At 35.0% G+C, this 20000-nt stretch overlaps 1 protein-coding gene across 1 annotated transcript in view; it reads left to right on the forward strand.

The window, feature by feature from the left end:
• The window catches only part of LOC106878420 (putative ATP-dependent RNA helicase DDX49), a 652269-nt gene that overhangs the window by 506570 nt on the left and 125699 nt on the right, over positions 1 to 20000 (forward strand). Inside the window, exon 8 of the mRNA XM_052976052.2 lies at positions 2616 to 2713. Coding sequence (XP_052832012.2) covers positions 2616 to 2713 — 98 coding nt within the window. The remainder of the gene's footprint in view (positions 1 to 2615; positions 2714 to 20000) is intronic.

A 20000-nucleotide genomic window follows, 5' to 3' on the forward strand; every position in this document is an offset into this window, starting at 1 on the left:
AGATCAATATCAAAAGAGTCAAAATCTATGAACTGATTTCAGTTTACATCTCTCCTGTCTATTGTAAGGACATGAACATCTCAATTTTCATATCCTTTCAATTATTCATCTAAAAGTTTTGTGTTTAATTAATAATTAACAAATTCTTATTTGCATATCATTTCTATTAATAAAGGGTGGTGTATTGGCAAAGTCACTTTGGGTGTCAAACAAAATGCCTTGCAGATTTTTCTTTTGGTTTTTTACAGTATGAGTTCAAACTCTGCTAATGCCAACTTTACTTTTCACCCTTCTTGGCTTGATAAAATACTTGTCAAATACTGAGGTTGATATAATCCACTGAACCTGCCCTTAAAATTTTTGGCCTAGTGCCAATCTAAGAAATTATTATTATCAAAGTAGCAAAATGAGAAAATCACTAGCATGCCAGACAAAATGCTTAGTGGCATTTCTCCCAGCATTTCTTCTGGCTCTTTACATTCTGGGTTCAAATTATGCTGAGGTCAGCTTTGCCTTTCATCCTTTCAGGGTCAGTAAAATAAGTACCAGTTGAGTTCTGGGGGCGATGTAATCAACTAGCCCGTTACCCCCAAAATTTCAGGCCTTGGGCCTATAGTAGAAAGAATTGTTGTTGTTTGCCTTGTAATATTTGCTCTATTTACACTATGTGTTAAAATCCTGCTAATTCAGCTTTGTCTTTCTTTCATCCTTCCAGGGTAAAAAAATTAAATAAATAAAAAAAGTGTTAGTTTAGTACCAAGGTCAATATAACTATTTAAGCCTCTTCAAATTTCTCATCTTGGATCTATATTTGAAACTATCACCAGGGTGGTGGGTTAGCAGAATCAGTAGAGCATAAGAAAAATGCCTTGTGCTCTGTTAACATTGTTTGCATTTTAAGTTCAATTCCTTCTAAGGTTAACTTTACCCTTTATCCCTCCAGCAGCATTGTCTTAAGGCATGGGCACACTGAACAGTTGCCCAAGGGCCTCATGGGTCTGGAAGCCCAATTCTGATCTATGTATGCTGTAGTTTGTGGTCAATAAATACTGTAGAGCTCAGTGCATTGATTTGCTCTGGGGCCCATAGTACTGTGAAGATGGCCCTGCCCTTCAGGGTTGATAAAGTAAATTACCAGTCAAGAATTGGGGTTAGTTTTCTTGATGGACCTTTTCTTTTGAATTTCTTCTCACGTATACAGAATCAACTGTCTTCACATTTATAATCGCACATGTACATTAAACTTGCACTTAGACACAGATATGGCTGTGTGGTAAGAAGTTTGATTCCCAACCACATGGTTTCAGCTTCAGTCCCACTGCATGGCACATTGTACTTTAGCTCCAGGTTGTTCAATGCCTTGTGAGTGGATTTGGTCAACTGGAAACTGAAAGATGCCCATCATATATGCATGTAAATATGTATATTATGTATGTGTGTATGTATATGTGTTTGTGCCTGTTCCCCCACCACTTTTTCACTGTTGTTCATTTGCTTATGTAAGCACAACTTAGTGCTTCAGTAACAGAGTCCAACAGAATAAGTACCAGACTTGAAAAGCACTGGGGTCAATTTGTTTGACTAAAAGCTCTTCAAAGCTGTATCCCAGCATGGCTGCAGTCCAGTGAGTGAGACAAGTAAAAGATAGAAGATGAAACAAAGCAAAATAAAGCACAGAAAAAAATAATGAAAAATGCATATATCATTATTACTATTACTCTGTTATTCTGGAACTATATTTTAAGCATTGAGTTACTCATTAAGCAGTAATTAGTGCTAAATATCTCTAGTTTCTTGGTTTGTACCCATTATTTCTACTTTTGTTGTCAAGATGCACATAAAGCACACTTAGCTCATGTTTCAGTATTCAATGTACTGAAATGTTTATACACTTCAGTAAAATTGGTCAGAGTTTGTGGTAGTGTTTTGCCCTCTGTATGCCCATTAACTCTGGATAGATGCATTTACTGGTGTGATATTTCCAGTTTCAAATTTCTCTCTGACAGTAATTTATATTGTTGTTCTTCTCAAATAAGTCCAATGGTACTATAGCATTCCTTTGGGATCTAGCATTTCCAATATCTAATTGTTGCTGTCCTTCCATTATGGCCAAGAATATTTTGTCTTCTTTGGCAAATCCTGTTATATTATATGTTTAGCCTATTTATCTTTTTTTTCTTCTTGTAATTTTATTGAAACTCATTCATATCTTGAATTATTCTTTGAGTGAAATATAGTACTATTTGTGTATGTATTAAGATGAAGAGCTCTCTCTCTCTCTCTCTCTCTCTCTCTCTCTCTCTCTCTCTCCCTCTCTCTCTCCCTCTCTCTCTCCCTCTCTCTCTCTCTCTCACTCTCTCTCTCTCTCACTCTCTTTCTCTCTCTCTCTCTCTCTCTCTCTCTCTCCCTCTCTCCCCCTCCTTGTATCCATATACTTCTCATTTCTCTAACCCATATGCAAGTATATGTCTCCCTTCAGATATCTATCTTTCTTTCGCTTCATACATTTAATTATGTGACCTTTTCTCTCTCAGTCTCTGTTTGCCTTTTCTTTCTCTCCTTCTCTCTCTCTCTCTCCCTCTCTCACCAGTTTTATTTATTTATTAATATTTCAGAGGTCTTGATATTCCAATGGTAGATTTGATAATTAATCACAATATTCCAAACAACCCCAAAAACTATGTACATCGTGTTGGCCGGACAGCTAGAGCAGGTAAGTGACTATTTATTCGCAAATTGCAATATGCATTAATTTTTCAGCGTGTGTGCATGAATTGCACACTCAACATGTGTTGTTATCTGACTATGTGCATGAAAACAATGCATTCTTTAAAAAATTGTGTGGGTGTGTGGGTTCAAGGTGTGCTCCAGCATGTCATTGGCCCTCATGGCTGAATGCTCATACAAAACATGTGTTATGTTGAGAAGTAGGGATGTGATCCACAAAGGACCAGCTTCATTTTGATGTATGATACATGTTCCTGTGTTGGTAAGTATACCTGTCCTAAACAAAATAGCATTACTTTTTGACTCACCCACATATATATATATATATGGGAAACCCACGAAGACATGAGAGGAATTACTGAAGAATGACTTCAATACACTGAATCCTTCAGGTGAGATGACAAAGGACCGAGATGCCTGGTGCCTTGCTGTATTCAAGAAGACCCTTACTCCACAGCAGAAGAGTTAAGACCAATCCCTCTGGCGGTGAACAGCAATTGTGATGCTGTTATGTAAAAGCACCAGTGCAGTGACACCACATAAAAGTGCCTGTGTGTTGCCACCTAAAAGCACCCATCTGGTGCCTTGTAAAAACGCCTGTCCGGTGTCATATGAAAATGCCCATGTGGTACCACGTAAAAGCACCCAAGACACTCTGTGTAGTGGTTGGCGTTAGAAAGGGCATGCAGCTGTAGAAACCATGCCAAATCAGACTGGAGTCTGGTGCAGCTCCCCAGCTTACTAGTTCTGGTCAAACCATCCAACCCATGTCAATAGGGACAATGAATGTTAAATGATTATAATAATGATACATGCACACATCTGTAACTTTCTTACCTCTCTTTAGTTATGTGGCTAGTTCATTTTGGGGGCACCACCTTGTATGTATATAGCACTAATGTGCATATAAAACAGGCCTCCGTATGCTTTCCATATACCAAATATTACTTAGGTGGCATTGACCTTCTGTCAGGTTATTGTTAGAAGAGAATTGCACTCAGTACTCTGCCCAGAGATTGAACACTGAAAAACATGGTTGTTAAGTGAATTTCAGAACCTCAGCACCATGCCTATGATTATTATTATCTGTTCAATTTACCATCATACTTCATTCAGTGCGCTTTTGACTGTCTTAATGCATATTTATGAATAAACCTGGAGAGGATAAATTTAATGCTACTCTACGCGTTGCTAATGATGGGACAGATTTCTTTTATGCTACAGTTTCCCTATTGACATCAGATTCAATTAACAGTTATTGTGAAAAGCATTTTGGATATAGTATATGATATTCAGCTTCATTACATGCATTATTACAATTTCTCGATCAAGGAATTTTTGACCTTGGTTATATGTTGGTATTGCTCACAATATCCATTTTGGCATTATTGTACTAAGTATTCTGGTGCCAGAGTTATCAAGTACATGAATATTAATTTTCTAACATAACATCACAAAACTAATTTGTTGCTTGCCATCAAACAAAGGATTTTCTCTTCTTTTATCCTTCCCCATTCACACAAAAAAATAAAATTGTGGATGTGATATATATAGTATGCATGTTTATATGTATATATATATGTATGTATGTCTAAGTATGTATGTATACATGTGTGTGTATATAAATATGTATCTATATTTGTGCTTGAGTGTGTATATTTATAAATATTTATTTACATATATATATGTACACATACATATATATATATATATATATATATATATATATATATATATATATATATATATATATATACACATACACATCTATATATATAAATATATATATACATACACATCTTTATATATATATATATATATATATATATATACACATCTATATATACATACACATCTCTCTCTCTCTTTCTATATATATATATATATTTATATATATATATATATATATATATATATATATATATATATATATATATATATATATATATACACACACATCTACACATATATATACACACACACACATTGTAATTTTACGATGTTCATCTATCATTTGACTTTCTTTCCCAGTGAAGTGAAATGAATGCAAAATCTCTGAAATAAATTAACTTTATTTATGAGAGCATCTTCCAATATATTCATTTCAATTTAGCCTCTAATTGTCTTGCAGGCATCAGCAAAGACAATCCGGTATTAATAGACGTTGATGTCAGATTAACAGCTGAATATTAATGGGTAGATTTCAATTGGCAGAAATTTGTGATAGCTAAGGAATATAGTCCTAATGATCTAAATTACAATTCTGTAACTATGCTTTGTTTATGTTAGAGTAGAGACCACGTTAATAGGCAAGTAAATACTTCTGTAATTAACTGCACTTTATCATCTAGTACAGGCAGAGTTAATTATCTAAATAACTCCACTGTAACAATTTCTTTTATCTATTCGATCATGTGTGTGAGTGTGCAGGTACATGCATTTTATATATACATACATAGATATATATATATATGTGCGGGTGGCACATAAAAGACACCATTTCGAGCGTGGCCGTTTTCGTGCGGGTGACACGTAAAAGCACCCACTATACTCTCTGAGTGGTTGGCGTTAGGAAGGGCATCCAGCTGTAGAAACTCTGCAAAATTAGATTGGAGCCTGGTGTTGCCATCCAGTTTCACCAGTCCTCAGTCAAATCGTCCAACCCATGCTAGCATGGAAAGCGGACGTTAAACGATGATGATGATGATGATGATGATATATATGTATGTATGTATATATCCATATGTATGTATATGAACATATAAATATATGTATACATATATTTATATGTTCATATACATGCATATGTATATATGCATATATATATATATATATATATATATATATATATATATGTGTGTGTGTGTATATATACATATGTATATGTGTGTATATATACATGTATATATATGTGTGTATATATATATATATAGAGAGAGAGAGAGAGACACACACACATACATATATATGAAGGGATGCTGAAAAGTTTTTGGCTTTAAGGCTATCACAAAAAGCCTCGTTTGAGGCCCAACACTCCAAGTTCTTTAACAGGACTTAATAAAACTGAAGGGCCACTGCAATAAGTGTGCGAATTTGTGAGGAGAATATGTGGAATAAAATCATGATTTGCTGATCTACCTGTATTTTCTTTTACCCAAAGCCAGGAACTGTCCAGCACCACCTCGTGTGTATATACACACATACACACACACATTTGTATTTACATATATGGTTGTGCTGTGTGTGTTTATGCATGCCTGTGTGCCATAATTATCCTGTCTGTTTTACTATCTTTGTGTTAGTTGGATAGATGTTCTCCAGCTCAGTACACACACACACACACAAAAGGAGACCGAAACACATAACCATATACACACAAAGACACATATTGAGACACACATCCATACATAACAGACACGTTTGTAGTTACACAAATTCATACTTGCAAACACACTCAAACATGCGCACATAAAGAGACAGAGGTACACACACAATTACACATACATACAAACACAAACATGCACACACAAACACATGAATATGCAGAATACATACATACACACATGCATCACATACATATACATGCAAACACAAACACATGCACACTGGTGCACACATATGCACACAAACAGACAAAATGAACATAGCTCCAATAACAGATAGAGCCAACAACTATTGATAAGGTTGCAAAATCAAAGAGCAATTAGCAGTATTCATTCTGGTACACTGCATTCTCAGTTCAAATCCTACTGGTGCCAACTTCAGCTTTTTTTTTGTGTGTGTGTGATGTAGGTTTAATATAGTACTTGCTCTATACTAAGGTCAAGACTTCTTGTTTTCATACTTTCTCAGGTTTTCTCTTTTACACACAGTTAAGAGAAGGGCTCTATCAGTTTTATAGATGTCCAATACTTGCTGTATTCCATCGCTATGGTTCCATTCACAAGCTGAGGGCCCAAGTAAAGAAGGTTATATATACATGTGTGTAAGCATTTGTCTATATGCATGTCTACATACACATATGAATATGCACCTACTGGTGACTCTGAAGTTTCTTAAGCTTAGAGACTAAACATTCCTGTGTATTTGGGAAATTTAAGATGTGTGGAAATGACTCTTTATTTAAACAGGTTTTTCACATTTTTGAATTCAAGCAAAATTGTTTATTACAAGTTAAAATAATTGTTGTATCTCTTGTTGAAATGAAACTTCAGATTTTTGGAAACCTTTTTGGGTGATTCTCAAGTTCTCTTAAGAGTTTGCTGTTTCCTTTCTACTTTCTCCAAGACGCTGATCTCATTGAGAAATGTTTCATCTGATCAGTATTCACGTGTCTGAACAGAAGTAAATAAGTTCAGATCAAGAGTTACTGTTTGGGGAATGTCTGAAATACAGTCCATCCTTTGGCATGCATTCAATTCTTGATAGGTACTTGAACGGGAATGCAGAATTTTGAATCGCTTTACCACTTTATAAGATTTCTTTGGAATTTTGGGGTCAGGAGCCATCCAAGGAGATATTTCAGTGAGAGAGATTCCAACTGAATTATATTAATCATATATTTCAAGACAATGAAAAAAAAAAAACAATAAGAAAAAAAAAGAAGAGCAAAGGTAGGCTCTATATTGTATTTTTCATCTTCATAGTTTCACTCGCTTAACAACTTCTAATGAACATCTACTGTGTGTGTGACCTAATCTTTGAACTATTAATTCATGTTTGGCATTTGTGGTGCATTGTATTAGAATGTATAAGCGTGTCCTGGCTCATAAATTTATTAAGCTGAAAACAGATCTTCTTAGCTGTATGACTCTGACAAGAAACACTGTTAATGATTGTAATAAAAGACTGTAATTTGATGTTGAATAGTTTGGTGCTAGGTAATTAAATAAATGGAAACAGTTGGCAAATGTTGGAATTGGTAACTTTGAAAGAAGTGCTTGTTTATTTCTTGTTACCTTAGTTACAGATTAACCAAAATTAGGATTCTATATATTTGAAGAATATTGCTGTGTTTAAGAATCTGCCTGACAAACTCTACTGTTATTTACTGGGAGAATTCTGCAATGCAGGCATCAGGCTTAAATTTAATTGAAGTGGGGGGAGAAACTCATGTGTTATGTTTCTGATTTAATTGACATGTGTAAAAATTTAGTCTCGTTGAACTGACAGTGTGTAAAAATTCTTTAGTTGAAAGTGAACAATACATACTTGCAACCCACTCACCCATATGTCGTACATTTCTCTTTGATGAAGAGGTGATGCTTTCCCATTTGTTTCCCAAGAATAGCGTGTTTGATGTTTAAATTTTCAAGAAAATATCAAACTCTCATTATATAAAAAAAATTTGTTGATATTTGAATAAATGTCATTGTGTGTGTGTGTTGATGAACAAAACTGATGATTGCTGACATAATTACTATCACACAAGTACCTTGGAATAATTGAACATTCACCTGAAACTTTTAGTCTCTTTTGTTACTGAAAACATTCTATATATGTTTATATATATATATATATATATATATCTGTATCTATCTCTCTCTCTCTCTCTCACTCTCTCTCTCTCTCTCTCTCTCTCTCTCTCTCTATATATATATATATATATATATATATATATATATATATATATATATACATATATATTGTTCTAAGTAACTCAAGACTAAAAATGACATTTATATATATAGTTTTCGGGGAAAAGAACCAAGGTTCATGAACTCATCGATAAAAATCCAGTGTCACATATAAAAAAAATTAATAAGTAAAAGTACAATAAATAAGTATAATATAATACAAAGTAAATATCATAAAATAAAGATAATAAAACGACTACACAGTGGATTTTTATTGATGAGTTCATGAACCTTGGTTCTTTTCCCTAAATATAAATATATATATATATATTTAATACTGTGAAACTTAATTTAATTTTAATTTTTAATAAATTGATTTTAATTGAGTTGTTACCTGTAATTCTGGATTTTTATCCCTAATATTATTATTATTATTATTATTATTATTATATATATATATATATATATAAAACAAATAATAAATGAGTATATGCATATATACGTACAAGTATGTGCATACCTACATTTACCTGTATATATAGGTGCATATCTGGGTACAGGACGTTGCAAACAAAACGTAGACAAGAAAAATAATAATAGCCAGAGTACAGAAAACACACAGGCCACATAGAGAACATTTTCTTTCATCAGCTGCCACCATTCTAACACAGGCGTTTTGAAGAGTTAGGGCAGGACGCATTGTTAAAATGTCTCTTGCCATGGACCACAAATTAATTTTGTATCATGGAGGAATGTAGTGGCAGACTAGTAGAATTACCCAAAAAAGTGGAGGTTATTTCCAGTTCCCGTTCTCATTACAGTAACTTTCAAAACTGTCATTGATAACTTGCAAAATAACTAAGGTGTGACATCCCAGAAATTGGGACCCACCCTGTATCCGGCTTTATTTTTTTGCTTCCAAAACTAATGCCTGCTAGGTAAAATCTTTTGGGTGAGAGGTGATGCCACCCTTCTTGTGCATGTGTGAAAATTTTCATGTTAATAAATCCTGTTAGTTTCTGGCTGTTATACCTAGAGTAAATGAAGTCTTTTTACTAAAAAGTCAGTGCACCTGCTGGTCTATTTTTATATAATTATGTATATATATCTATGTGCATGTGTATCTATGTGTGTATGTACATACATATGTGCATATGTATATGTATGTATATATATATATGTGTCTATATGTACGTACATGTGTGGAGAGATATGTATATGAAGGCACATGTGTGTGTATACATATATATATATATATATATATATATATATATATATATATATATATATATATATATGCATTTATATGCTTATATATATATGTGTCTATTTACTCACTCACATGCACACATATATATATACACATATGCTTATTTATAAATGTATGCATTTAGATATTTACATACTTATATATATTATTACTTATACTAATATATTGATATATATATATATATATGAACATTTCTTTATCTTATCTCTCTTTATCCTTTATTGTGAAGGATTTCTCTTTAATAGTTTTTTTTTAGTTTATTGAATATGGTATCTTTATGATATTTCTTGATCATAAGGTAGGAATAATGATTAAAAATTGGTAATAAATATTGATTTTTTTTTTTAGTATTTCTCAAAGAGATTACTTTTTGCTTATTTTATTAAATTGATATATTATATATTTTCTTTCTTCTTCCACCTCCTCCTCCTCCTCTCCTTCTTCCTCCTCTTCTTCTTCTTCCTTCCTGTTGATGTTTTTTCTGCTTCTGATTCTACCAAAATCAAACATCCCTTCGATATGATTGTGAGTTTGTGATCAGTTATAGGTATTTTACCTGGAATAGGGGTGTTGTGTTTGTGTGGCCCCTTTGCTGTTTTGGGAAAGAAGAAAAGTTCATATTTTTAAGATAACTTTTTTTTTTTTTTTCTTTGCCATCTGACAATTACAAAACCAACTCATAAACATAACATCTAATGAAGTTTTGGCAGAAGGAGCATTCCACAAATATAGCATCAACATCCCTCTCAACCACTCACACCACTCCAGGGTAAAGAAAATGATATTTTCATTGTTATGTTTGCTAAAACTGACCTTGACGCCTAAAGACACAGAATTAATGAAAGTCAAAAGATTAATTACACTGTTTTCCAGAGGTTAGCCCTAGGAAAAATAAATAAGAAGGCTTTGTTTCAGAGCACATTGCTTTTCTGTCATAGGAATGCATCTCAAAGTAGGTATTGAGTAAAGTAACATATATCTGTCTTGCCAAAAATAAGCAGGGCTTTCACATGAATTGTTACAGAACAGCTGGAAAATATTCTGGTTGATGTGTAAAGCTGTCAGTTTTGTTGCTTGGTGTAGAGCATATGGATGTATGTGGTCTGCTCAATAAGTATCCATACTGTTGGTGTTGTAACGAAGCTAAAGCATGTAGAGTGAAACTGCTTGGCAAAAATTGACCTTGAACTCTGCTGTATATGTGCACTAAGTTTTAACATGCTAGCTCACTTCCACTGTTTACAGCAGTGCTTGGAAGGAAGGCGTGTAGTGTGTGACCAGTAGTACAAAGCATTGGCCAGTAGGAGTTATTTGAGTGTGTTTGTGCTGCTGGGAAAATAGAGTTAAAAAAAAAAGAATGAGTGGACAACTCCGGAAACAACAATAAAAACAGCAGGTTGGCATTAGTAAGGGCATCCTACTAACTTTTTTTTGTGTTTTTGTGTAATTGCATGACCCCCTTGTGTCAAATAAATGAAAAGGTTGCTGTAGCCGTTGTTATTGTTGTCGATGAATTGGCTGAACGATTAGAACATTCAATAGAATGCCTTGTATTGTTTGTTTTGACTCTCTACATTTTAAGTTCAATTCCCATCAAGGTCAACATTGCTTTTCATTCTTTTAGGGGGTCAATAAAAATGTACCAATCAAGAGAAGGGATTGGCAGAAATGTAATAAGATCAGACTTGTTGCTTTGCAGTATTTATTCAGACCATTTTCCTTGCTGTAGAAGTTACGCAACCATTTTAGTTTGAAAAATTTGACTTGAATGCCAGAAAATATGGTGGTTATTTTTTTTTTTTTCTTCTACTGAGAAATTTAATCTACAAATACTTGTTTTCTTAATACTCTTTCTTGTGTTTCTCTTGTATTTTCTACTCTTAGTCAGTTTCTGGCTTTTATGGAAAGTAATGTGAAATAAAGCTGAAGCAAGTGAACACCAAACATATAGTGCATGTGTTTTTCATTGGCAAAACTGGCAGCATGACTATTCCCAAATACAATAATATCTGTTTCAACACACGAATTCACATCAAGAATCTTGCAAAATGAATATATATATATATAAACGTAACAATGTGAAACCACTGTAGCTAAAATTAATGGACATTTTTTCATTTGTTCACCATTTCAATTTCTGTTTTCATATTGACATTCAGGATATGTAGACACTGAACTTTAGAACTTATGCTCTGCTATTTTGCGACAATACTGAAATTTCTAAAAGTCTCAGCACCAACCAGTGTTGGAAACATTTATGTAAATTGTGTCTGGTTTATAAGAAAACAAAAGAAGGAAGCAGGGTATCATCTATCCAAGTATAGGACATTTTTTTTCTTTATTCTCTACCATATTGTCTTGTTTGTTTTCAATTAGCTAATTTTCTTGGATTGTCATAGAGGAAATAAATATATTAGGTTGACTTCAAGCTATTTCTCTCCAAACATAAAAGCTTAATTTTTTGGTTTCTTTTTTCTTTTTACCTTTTCTATTGTTATTTTGTCTAATTATTTGGCATTTGTTCTCTATCTTACAACTAACTAATTACAAATGAGAGAAAATTTTGTTTTAGTTCCTGTTTTTCCAAGGCATGTATCAAAGATACACACACACATACACTTTCACATGAGCATATCATCATAGACTAGGTCTCTGGCTTCCTAAGCAGGCTAGATGGCGGTATCTGATAACATAACATTCACTTTTTGTTTTTTCATTTTCTTTTTTTCTTTTTTTTTTTTTAGCTTTAGATTTTCTAAGCACTCTTTTACGACTTCCAGCCAGTAGGCTATGACATGTTGGAGGACCACCATCTATTTTCTGTGCTTTAGCATTTGATGTTCAATTTTATTTCTTTCAGGTTTTTTACCTTTTAACTTTTATTATGTTTTTATTTTCATTTTTTTAATTGCTTTTTTTTTTTTTTTTGGCTCTTCTGTGACTGAACGCAATTTGAGATGATTTGGATATTCTCATCAATCTGTTCCAGTTGTAAGACAGACCGTTTTATTAAAATAGTTAATGGTCACCATTTCCGGATTTTCATTGCAGTAACCTGTTCATCAAAGACTCTGCTCAGTTCATCCTCTCCTACAGTCTGCTTTTTTTTTTTTTTTTAACTGATGTGAAAGTGTGTGTGTGTCTGTGTGCACAGAGAGAGAGAGAGAGAGAGAGAGAGAGAGATAGAGAAAGGGACAGACAAACAGCACTTCCATATTGCCACTGAAGAAATAAACCAACACCAACAACACTTAAACCATTCCTGGCTTTCAAGTAACTGAGTGTTTCTATCACTTTCAGTGATTCTTTGTTATTCATATCTTTAAGCCTTTTTGTTACTGAATTTCTGCTCAAATACACCACCTTTGTTTCAGTTAATTATGCAAATAACGAAGAATTTAGTAAAAAGTCTTTGTTTTTAGGAAGTTGGTGTTGAAACATCACTTAACACGAAATTTTGATGGAAGGTTTTCATTCAGACCTCTTTAACTTTTTAGCATTTAAGTTGGCCTGTATCTGACCCATATACTTAACCTGTTTTATGTTCAAGCCAGATCTGACTTCTCACACCTATCCTACAACGTCATTGTAAAAATAAATTAACAATCACATCATTGTATTCAAGTTACAAAATGATGCAGGATTTATTCGAAATATGAATAAATGAGCATTACATTAGGCATGTAGTAAGAAGTTTACCTCTCAGCAACATGGTTTTGAGTTCTGTCTCCCTGTGTAGCACCATGGGCATGTGTATTTTAAACTATAATCCTGGGCCAACCAAAGCCTTGTGAGTGAATTTGTTAGATGAAAACTGAAGAAGCCCATTATATATATGTATGTGCCAGTGCAGCTGTCTGGCTTCCGTGCCGGTGACACATAAAAAGCACCATTTGAGCATGATCGTTACCAGCATCGCCTTACTGGCACTTGTGCCGGTGGCACGTGAAAAAATATTCGAGCAAGGTCATTGCCAGTGCCGCTGGACTGGCTCCTGTGCAGGTGGCACGTAAAAAACACCATTTGAGTGTGGCCGTTGCCAGTCCTCAGTCAAATCATCCAACCCATGCTAGCATGGAAAGCGGACGTTAAATGATGATGATGATGTGTGTGTGTGTATGTTATGGGTGTGTTACTGTTTCTTTGCCTTGATCTCGTATGATAGTTGTAAACAAGTGTCATCACTTTTCCAGCAGTGGTCTTTGTTTCCTTTCTTCTGCGAAAATGTGTTTGTTTGTTGGGAGCAGGTGAGGTGAGTTGACAGCAGGAAGGGTGTCTTCTGGCCACAGAAAATTTGCCTCAGTAAATTCCATCAAGCCCATACAAGCATGGAAAAAGTGGACATTATGATGACGATGATAGTTTCTATGACCATTGGATGGTAAACAGGTACTAGATTGTTTAATGAAATATAAGTACTAGATGGTAGACTGAGTCGGAATAATGAGCATAACCATTAAAAAGAACATTGAGGGGAACGTTGTCTTGTAATGGTTTCATAAGCTTCTAATAAATGGTATTCATTTACAGGAAAGAAACTGAAGTAAATGTGATATTATGTAACTAGGAGTGACTTTAGGGTAAACCAAGAGATTGATCGATTCAAAGCAGACGATTTATATGATATTTTTACAGATTAGTTTATCTTATTAATCAACTATTTTTAATGTAACGAGGAATGAGACTAATTCTTAGAAGTTTTTATGATCCTCTTTCTTGATTTATTAAAGATTTCCCTTTGCTGAAGGTAGGAATTATATAAATGGAAGAAAAATATAATTTTGTTTCTGACTCTATCATTTAAGAATTTTGTCAAACTCTGCTTTACTTTTCTTTATTTATTTTTATCAAAGTTGTTGACCAATATTACATCTCTCTTCAAAATTCAGAGTACTTATGTAAATAGTTCTTCGTATTTATTCATCTAAAAATAAATATGGTTACATACATTCTTGGTTCTCAGATGATATTTGTCAATTGTTACAACTGTTGCCGTGGTCTATATAACTTGGTATAGTTCATCTTTATCCAGATATTGATAATTATGTCGCCTATATTTAAGTAATCATATAACAATAATAACTTTACCATTGTCATTTATTTTTGTTGTGTTCATACAAATTGAAGTACTTCCACTCTGTGAAGCAGCCACTAAGCCATGAGTATTACATACATACATATGTATGTAAGTATATATGTACACACATAGATGTATGCGCACACATACAAATCGATACACACACACACATACATGTATATAGTATCATAAAGACCTTATAGCAATTGGTAGTAGCAGTGTCTCTAAACTTTATTGCATTTTCTTCGTTATTTCTGTGAACCGAAAAGATTTGTGTATCAATATTATATTCTAACTATTCCCATCTCAATGGCTTCTATGTGTTGTTTCACACTAACAATGATTTTGTCATTCACTCTACCTTCCAGTAGTTTTTTTTTTTTTATCATATTTTATTTTATTTCTTTTTCTTTCACCATTTTCTCTTCTTTTTTTTTCTTTCTTCTCTCCCCATCCTCTGATAAATTTTTCAGCGAATAAACAAGTTAGTTTAGGATTCATGCTATTGCATAAAGAATTGATCTCATTATAGTTTATGCTTGAAACAAGTGTGCATTAATGTGATAAATACAATGTGTAAGTTGCAAGTTAGTATAAATTCAACTGCAAGCATCATGGAACAGATTACCGGTTGATTGACTTATTTAGAATTGTATAGATTGACTGGTGTGCTGTACAGTAGTATACACTACATTGATTTGTACAGAAATAGTTCCTGGATCTAGTGGCACAAGTTCTCTTGTGAAAAGTCTTTTATGCTGCAACTTTACTATCAACTCTTTAGCATCCACATTACTCTGTCAAATGTAATGCTTATTTAATCACATTGTTTTAAATTAATCATGCATTATCTCACATTCTGAAGATTATGATGATCTGATTGTATATTTTCAGAATGAAATTGTGAGGTAGGTGTGAGCAGTTGGATCTGACCAGTTTGAATATACAAGTAGGATATGTTAGCCAAATATGACTGGTTTGAATGCTTAAGGCTTAAATATAAATAGCTTGAGGAGATAACAGAGAGCTGAGATATGTGGCACATTGCTGTACCCAAGGGGACCTGCCCAACGCAGCAGAACTGATGTCATACAAAGCATTGATAATAATGATGATGAAATATATATTTTTTCACATGACCATTTTGCTGAATCATCTATTGATTCATATGGTAAATACTATATACTGTCAGGTAGGATTTAGCTTAACCATCAGCAATGAAGTGATCACTATTGATGAGTTCTAAATCCAGGCAAAACTAGCTTGTTAGTATAATGACGTTGCTCGCAGTTAGGTGGTTATCTCTCCTCTCAGTACATAGACAATGTACTATTTGTGACTATAAGGGTCTTTGACACTTGTTTGTAGCAATGTAGGTGCTACTCTGCACCCACAGTCACTATTAGCAACGATTGATTTTTTCCTTTTTGATTATATATACATATATATATATATCATCATCATCGTTTAACGTCCGCTTTCCATGCTAGCATGGGTTGGACGATTTGACTGAGGACTGGTGAAACCGGATGGCAACACCAGGCTCCAGTCTGATTTGGCAGAGTTTCTACAGCTGGATGCCCTTCCTAACGCCAACCACTCAGAGAGTGTAGTGGGTGCTTTTACGTGTCACCCGCACGAAAACGGCCACGCTCGAAATGGTGTCTTTTATGTGCCACCCGCACAAGCCAGTCCAGGGGCACTGGCAACGATCTCGCTCGAAAATCCTACAGGAGCCAGTCAGGCGGTACTGGCAACGGCCACGCTCAAAATGGTGCATCTCATGTGCCACCCGCACAAGAACCAGTCCAGGGGCACTGGCAACGATCTTACTTGGCTTGCCGGGTCTTCTCACGCACAGCCCATTTCCAAAGGTCTCGGTCCGTAGTCATCGCCTCGGTGAGGCCCAATGTACGAAGGTCTTGCCTCACCACCTCAGCCCAGGTCTTCCTGGGCCTACCTCTTCCACGGGTTCCCTCAACTGTTAGGGTGTGGCACTTTTTCACGCAGCTATCCTCCTCCATTCTCACCACATGTCCATACCAGCGCAATCGTCTCTCTTGCACGCCACAACTGATGCTTCTAATGTTCAGCTTTTCTCTCAAGATACTTACACTCTGACGGGTATTCACATTGACATTACACATCCAACGGAGCATACTGGCTTCATTCCTTGCGAGCTTACGTATGTCCTCAGCAGTTACAGCCCATGTTTCACTGCCATGTAGCATGGTTGTTCGTACGCATGCGTCATACAGTCTGCCTTTTACTCTGAGTGAGAGTCCCTTTGTCGCCAGCAGGGGTAAGAGCTCTCTAAACTTTGCCCAGGCTATTCTTATTCTAGCAGCTACACTTTCAGCGCACCCACCCCCACTACTAACTTGGTCGCCCAGATAGCGGAAGCTATCGACTACCTCTAGTTTTTCACCCTGGAATGAGATAGAAGTTGTTTCCTGTTTGTTTGCAGTCTTTATTGCACCTGAACATCTGCCACAAACAAAAACTAACTTGCTAGTTAACCTGCCTTTGATGTTGCTGCACCTCTTATGTGTCCATAGCTTGCACCGGGTACATCTTATAGAGTTACTACCTACTCCTTTTCTACATACTGAGCAGGGCCATATATATATATATATATATATATATATATATATATAAGGTGTGATGAGTAAATTGTCGCCATTTTATATTTTTAATTTTGCGCATGTACATTGTTTGTTTTTGATTTTGTTGACAACACAATATAGTAGGGTCAGTTGGGCACTGTCTGTGAGAAAAACAGCACCATGATGCAATTCACTCTGCTAGAAATTTGGAAATGACATGCTGTACTGCTTGGTATTCCTGCCGGAAGCTCCAATATGAACATTTCAGAGTGTTTTGGGGTCAATCCAAAGACATGTATCAAGAGTTATAAAAATCAAATGTCCAGTCAACATTATGGTGATCACTAATGATGGCAACGTTATGTCTCCATTCATCTTCCCACACGACCTCAGACTCAACATGGAGGCCTACATCAAGTGCCTGGAGGAGGTAGTGCTGTCCTGGATTGAGAGGGAGGCTGCTGGAAGACTTTATGTCTGGCAACAAGACTCTGCACCATGCCACAGAAGCAGGAGAACTTAATCATGGCTGTCAGACAATTTCTGTGACCATATCACCCCTAACATCTGGTCACCTAACTACCTACACTGCAACCCTCTTGGTTATTATGTGTGCTGTGCGCTTAAGCGAAACACCAGCAAAATTCCTTGTAACACCAAAGATGAACTGAAGGCAAGGATTATTGCAGCATTCACCAACTTAAACAAGGAGACTATCCAGAAGAGTTGCGAGAGATTCCGAAGTCATCTGGAGTTTGAAGCCAATGGCGATCTTATTAAATAAATTTATTTTTTTAATATTTCAGGATATTTTTATGTAATTTTGGTAAATATATCTGTTAAATGAGATGACAGTGTCATTTTCAGTTTTGTGTAATGTAAACGACAATATATTTACTGCTCCCTATATATATATATATATATATATATATATATATATATATATATATATATATTATAGTATAGTATATGTGGTTGGACTTAATTTAGATTTTAATTTAGCACCATTTAGAGTTTAGTCTAAGTATTACTATTGAATCATGAATATCAAGTCTTATGTAGGTAAATGTCTCAAATTTGAGAGGTAGGAAAGTTTCCACTTAAGATTCCAATGAAAATTAAGATAGATTACTGCTACCCTTATTTGAATGTATACCATAAACTCAGCTGAATGAGGGCTTACACAATTTCTCAAATAATCTTTACTATCCTACCTTTTTTTTTTTTTTTTTTTGTGAGTTTGCGCCCTTGTTTTGTTAATTACTTTCTTGGAAATTTAATCCTTGTCATTTAGGGATCTACAGGTCTAAAATGTCTTGAGTGCAGCCTTGTTCACCAGTATCATTAAAGACAAAATGCATTTCCCTTCATTTAGTCAATTGCAAATACATAATTGCCATTCTTATTCTTCAACTAAGTGAATGGCATCTGGAAGAAAGGCGTAGGCTCCACTGATTATATAATTTACTCCTATTCAGTAATGTATACTAACAGTTCATTGTCTTTATTTCATAGGTTAAAGTGTTTGGCCTTTCTTTTGCATCTGATACCAGTGAAGATCTATTTCCTGACAAACTCAAAATGCTTGTTCTGCACTCACCGCTTGCATTAGATATTTGGTATTGATTACCTATGGACTCCCCTCTAATGTTGCTTGACTTTGGAGAAAATGCGAGGACCTTTAATTCTACCTCTTGCAGAGGAGTCTCCGAATTAATGACATTACCATATTGCATTCTATGTATTTGTTCTGGTCAAATTAATTCTCAGAATAGTTTATTGTCAGTTTCTATCACTTCCAGTATCAGCAGCCCTTGAGATTCATCTACCTGTTTGTCATACACATTGATCTTTCAAAAGTTTGAAGAACATAGAATGGTGGAATCTTGAGTATTGCCTCTACACACATGGGTGCAGACACACACACACACACACACACACACACACATCATCATCATCATCATCATCAGTTAATGTCCACCTCCCGTGCTGGCATGGGTTGGATGATTTAACAGGAGCTGGGCAGGCAGGAGCCTGTACCAGACTTCTGTGTCTGTTTTGGCACAGTCTTCTCTAGCTGGATGTCCTTCCTAACACCAACTACCCCGCAGAGTGAGCTGAGTGCTTTTTACCTGGCACCAGCATAAGTGAGGTCAGTTTTGGCAGGGCTTTTTACAGCTGGATGCCCTTCTAAATGCCAGCCACTTCTCAATGTGGACTGGATGCTTTTTATGTGGCAACAGCACAGTTGAGGTCAGTTTTGGTTTGGTTTTTACAACTGGATGCCCTTCCTAACATCAACCACTCTGCAGAGTGGACTGGGTGTTGTTTTACATAGCAGGATCACGAGCAAGGTTAGTTTTGGTATGGTTTTTACAGCTCGACGCCCTTCCAAATGCCTACCACTTTACAGTGTGGACTGGGTGCTTTTTACATGGCACCAACACAAAATTACTATTTCATGATGCTCACAAGCAGAAATAAAACTTGAATGGGTAAGTCAGAATGCTGTCTGTAATCATAAATGCATCTAAATTTCATTCTTAAAAGGACTTCTTCACTGCTACTAGAATTCAGAAATTCAAACATCATTGTCTTTTTTTAGAACTAGAGACAAAGTTTTGTGCTTTTCAGCTTAAAATCTACTCATACTTTCTGAGTTTAGCATACACAAATATGTGTAAAACACCATAATATGCAAGCAGTAATTCCAAATAGGAATTACATTGATAGAAAAAAAAATA

Source organism: Octopus bimaculoides, chromosome 2 (genome assembly GCF_046866305.1).
Source record: "Octopus bimaculoides isolate indiv1 chromosome 2, ASM4686630v1, whole genome shotgun sequence".
Taxonomy (NCBI): Eukaryota; Metazoa; Mollusca; class Cephalopoda; order Octopoda; family Octopodidae; genus Octopus; species Octopus bimaculoides.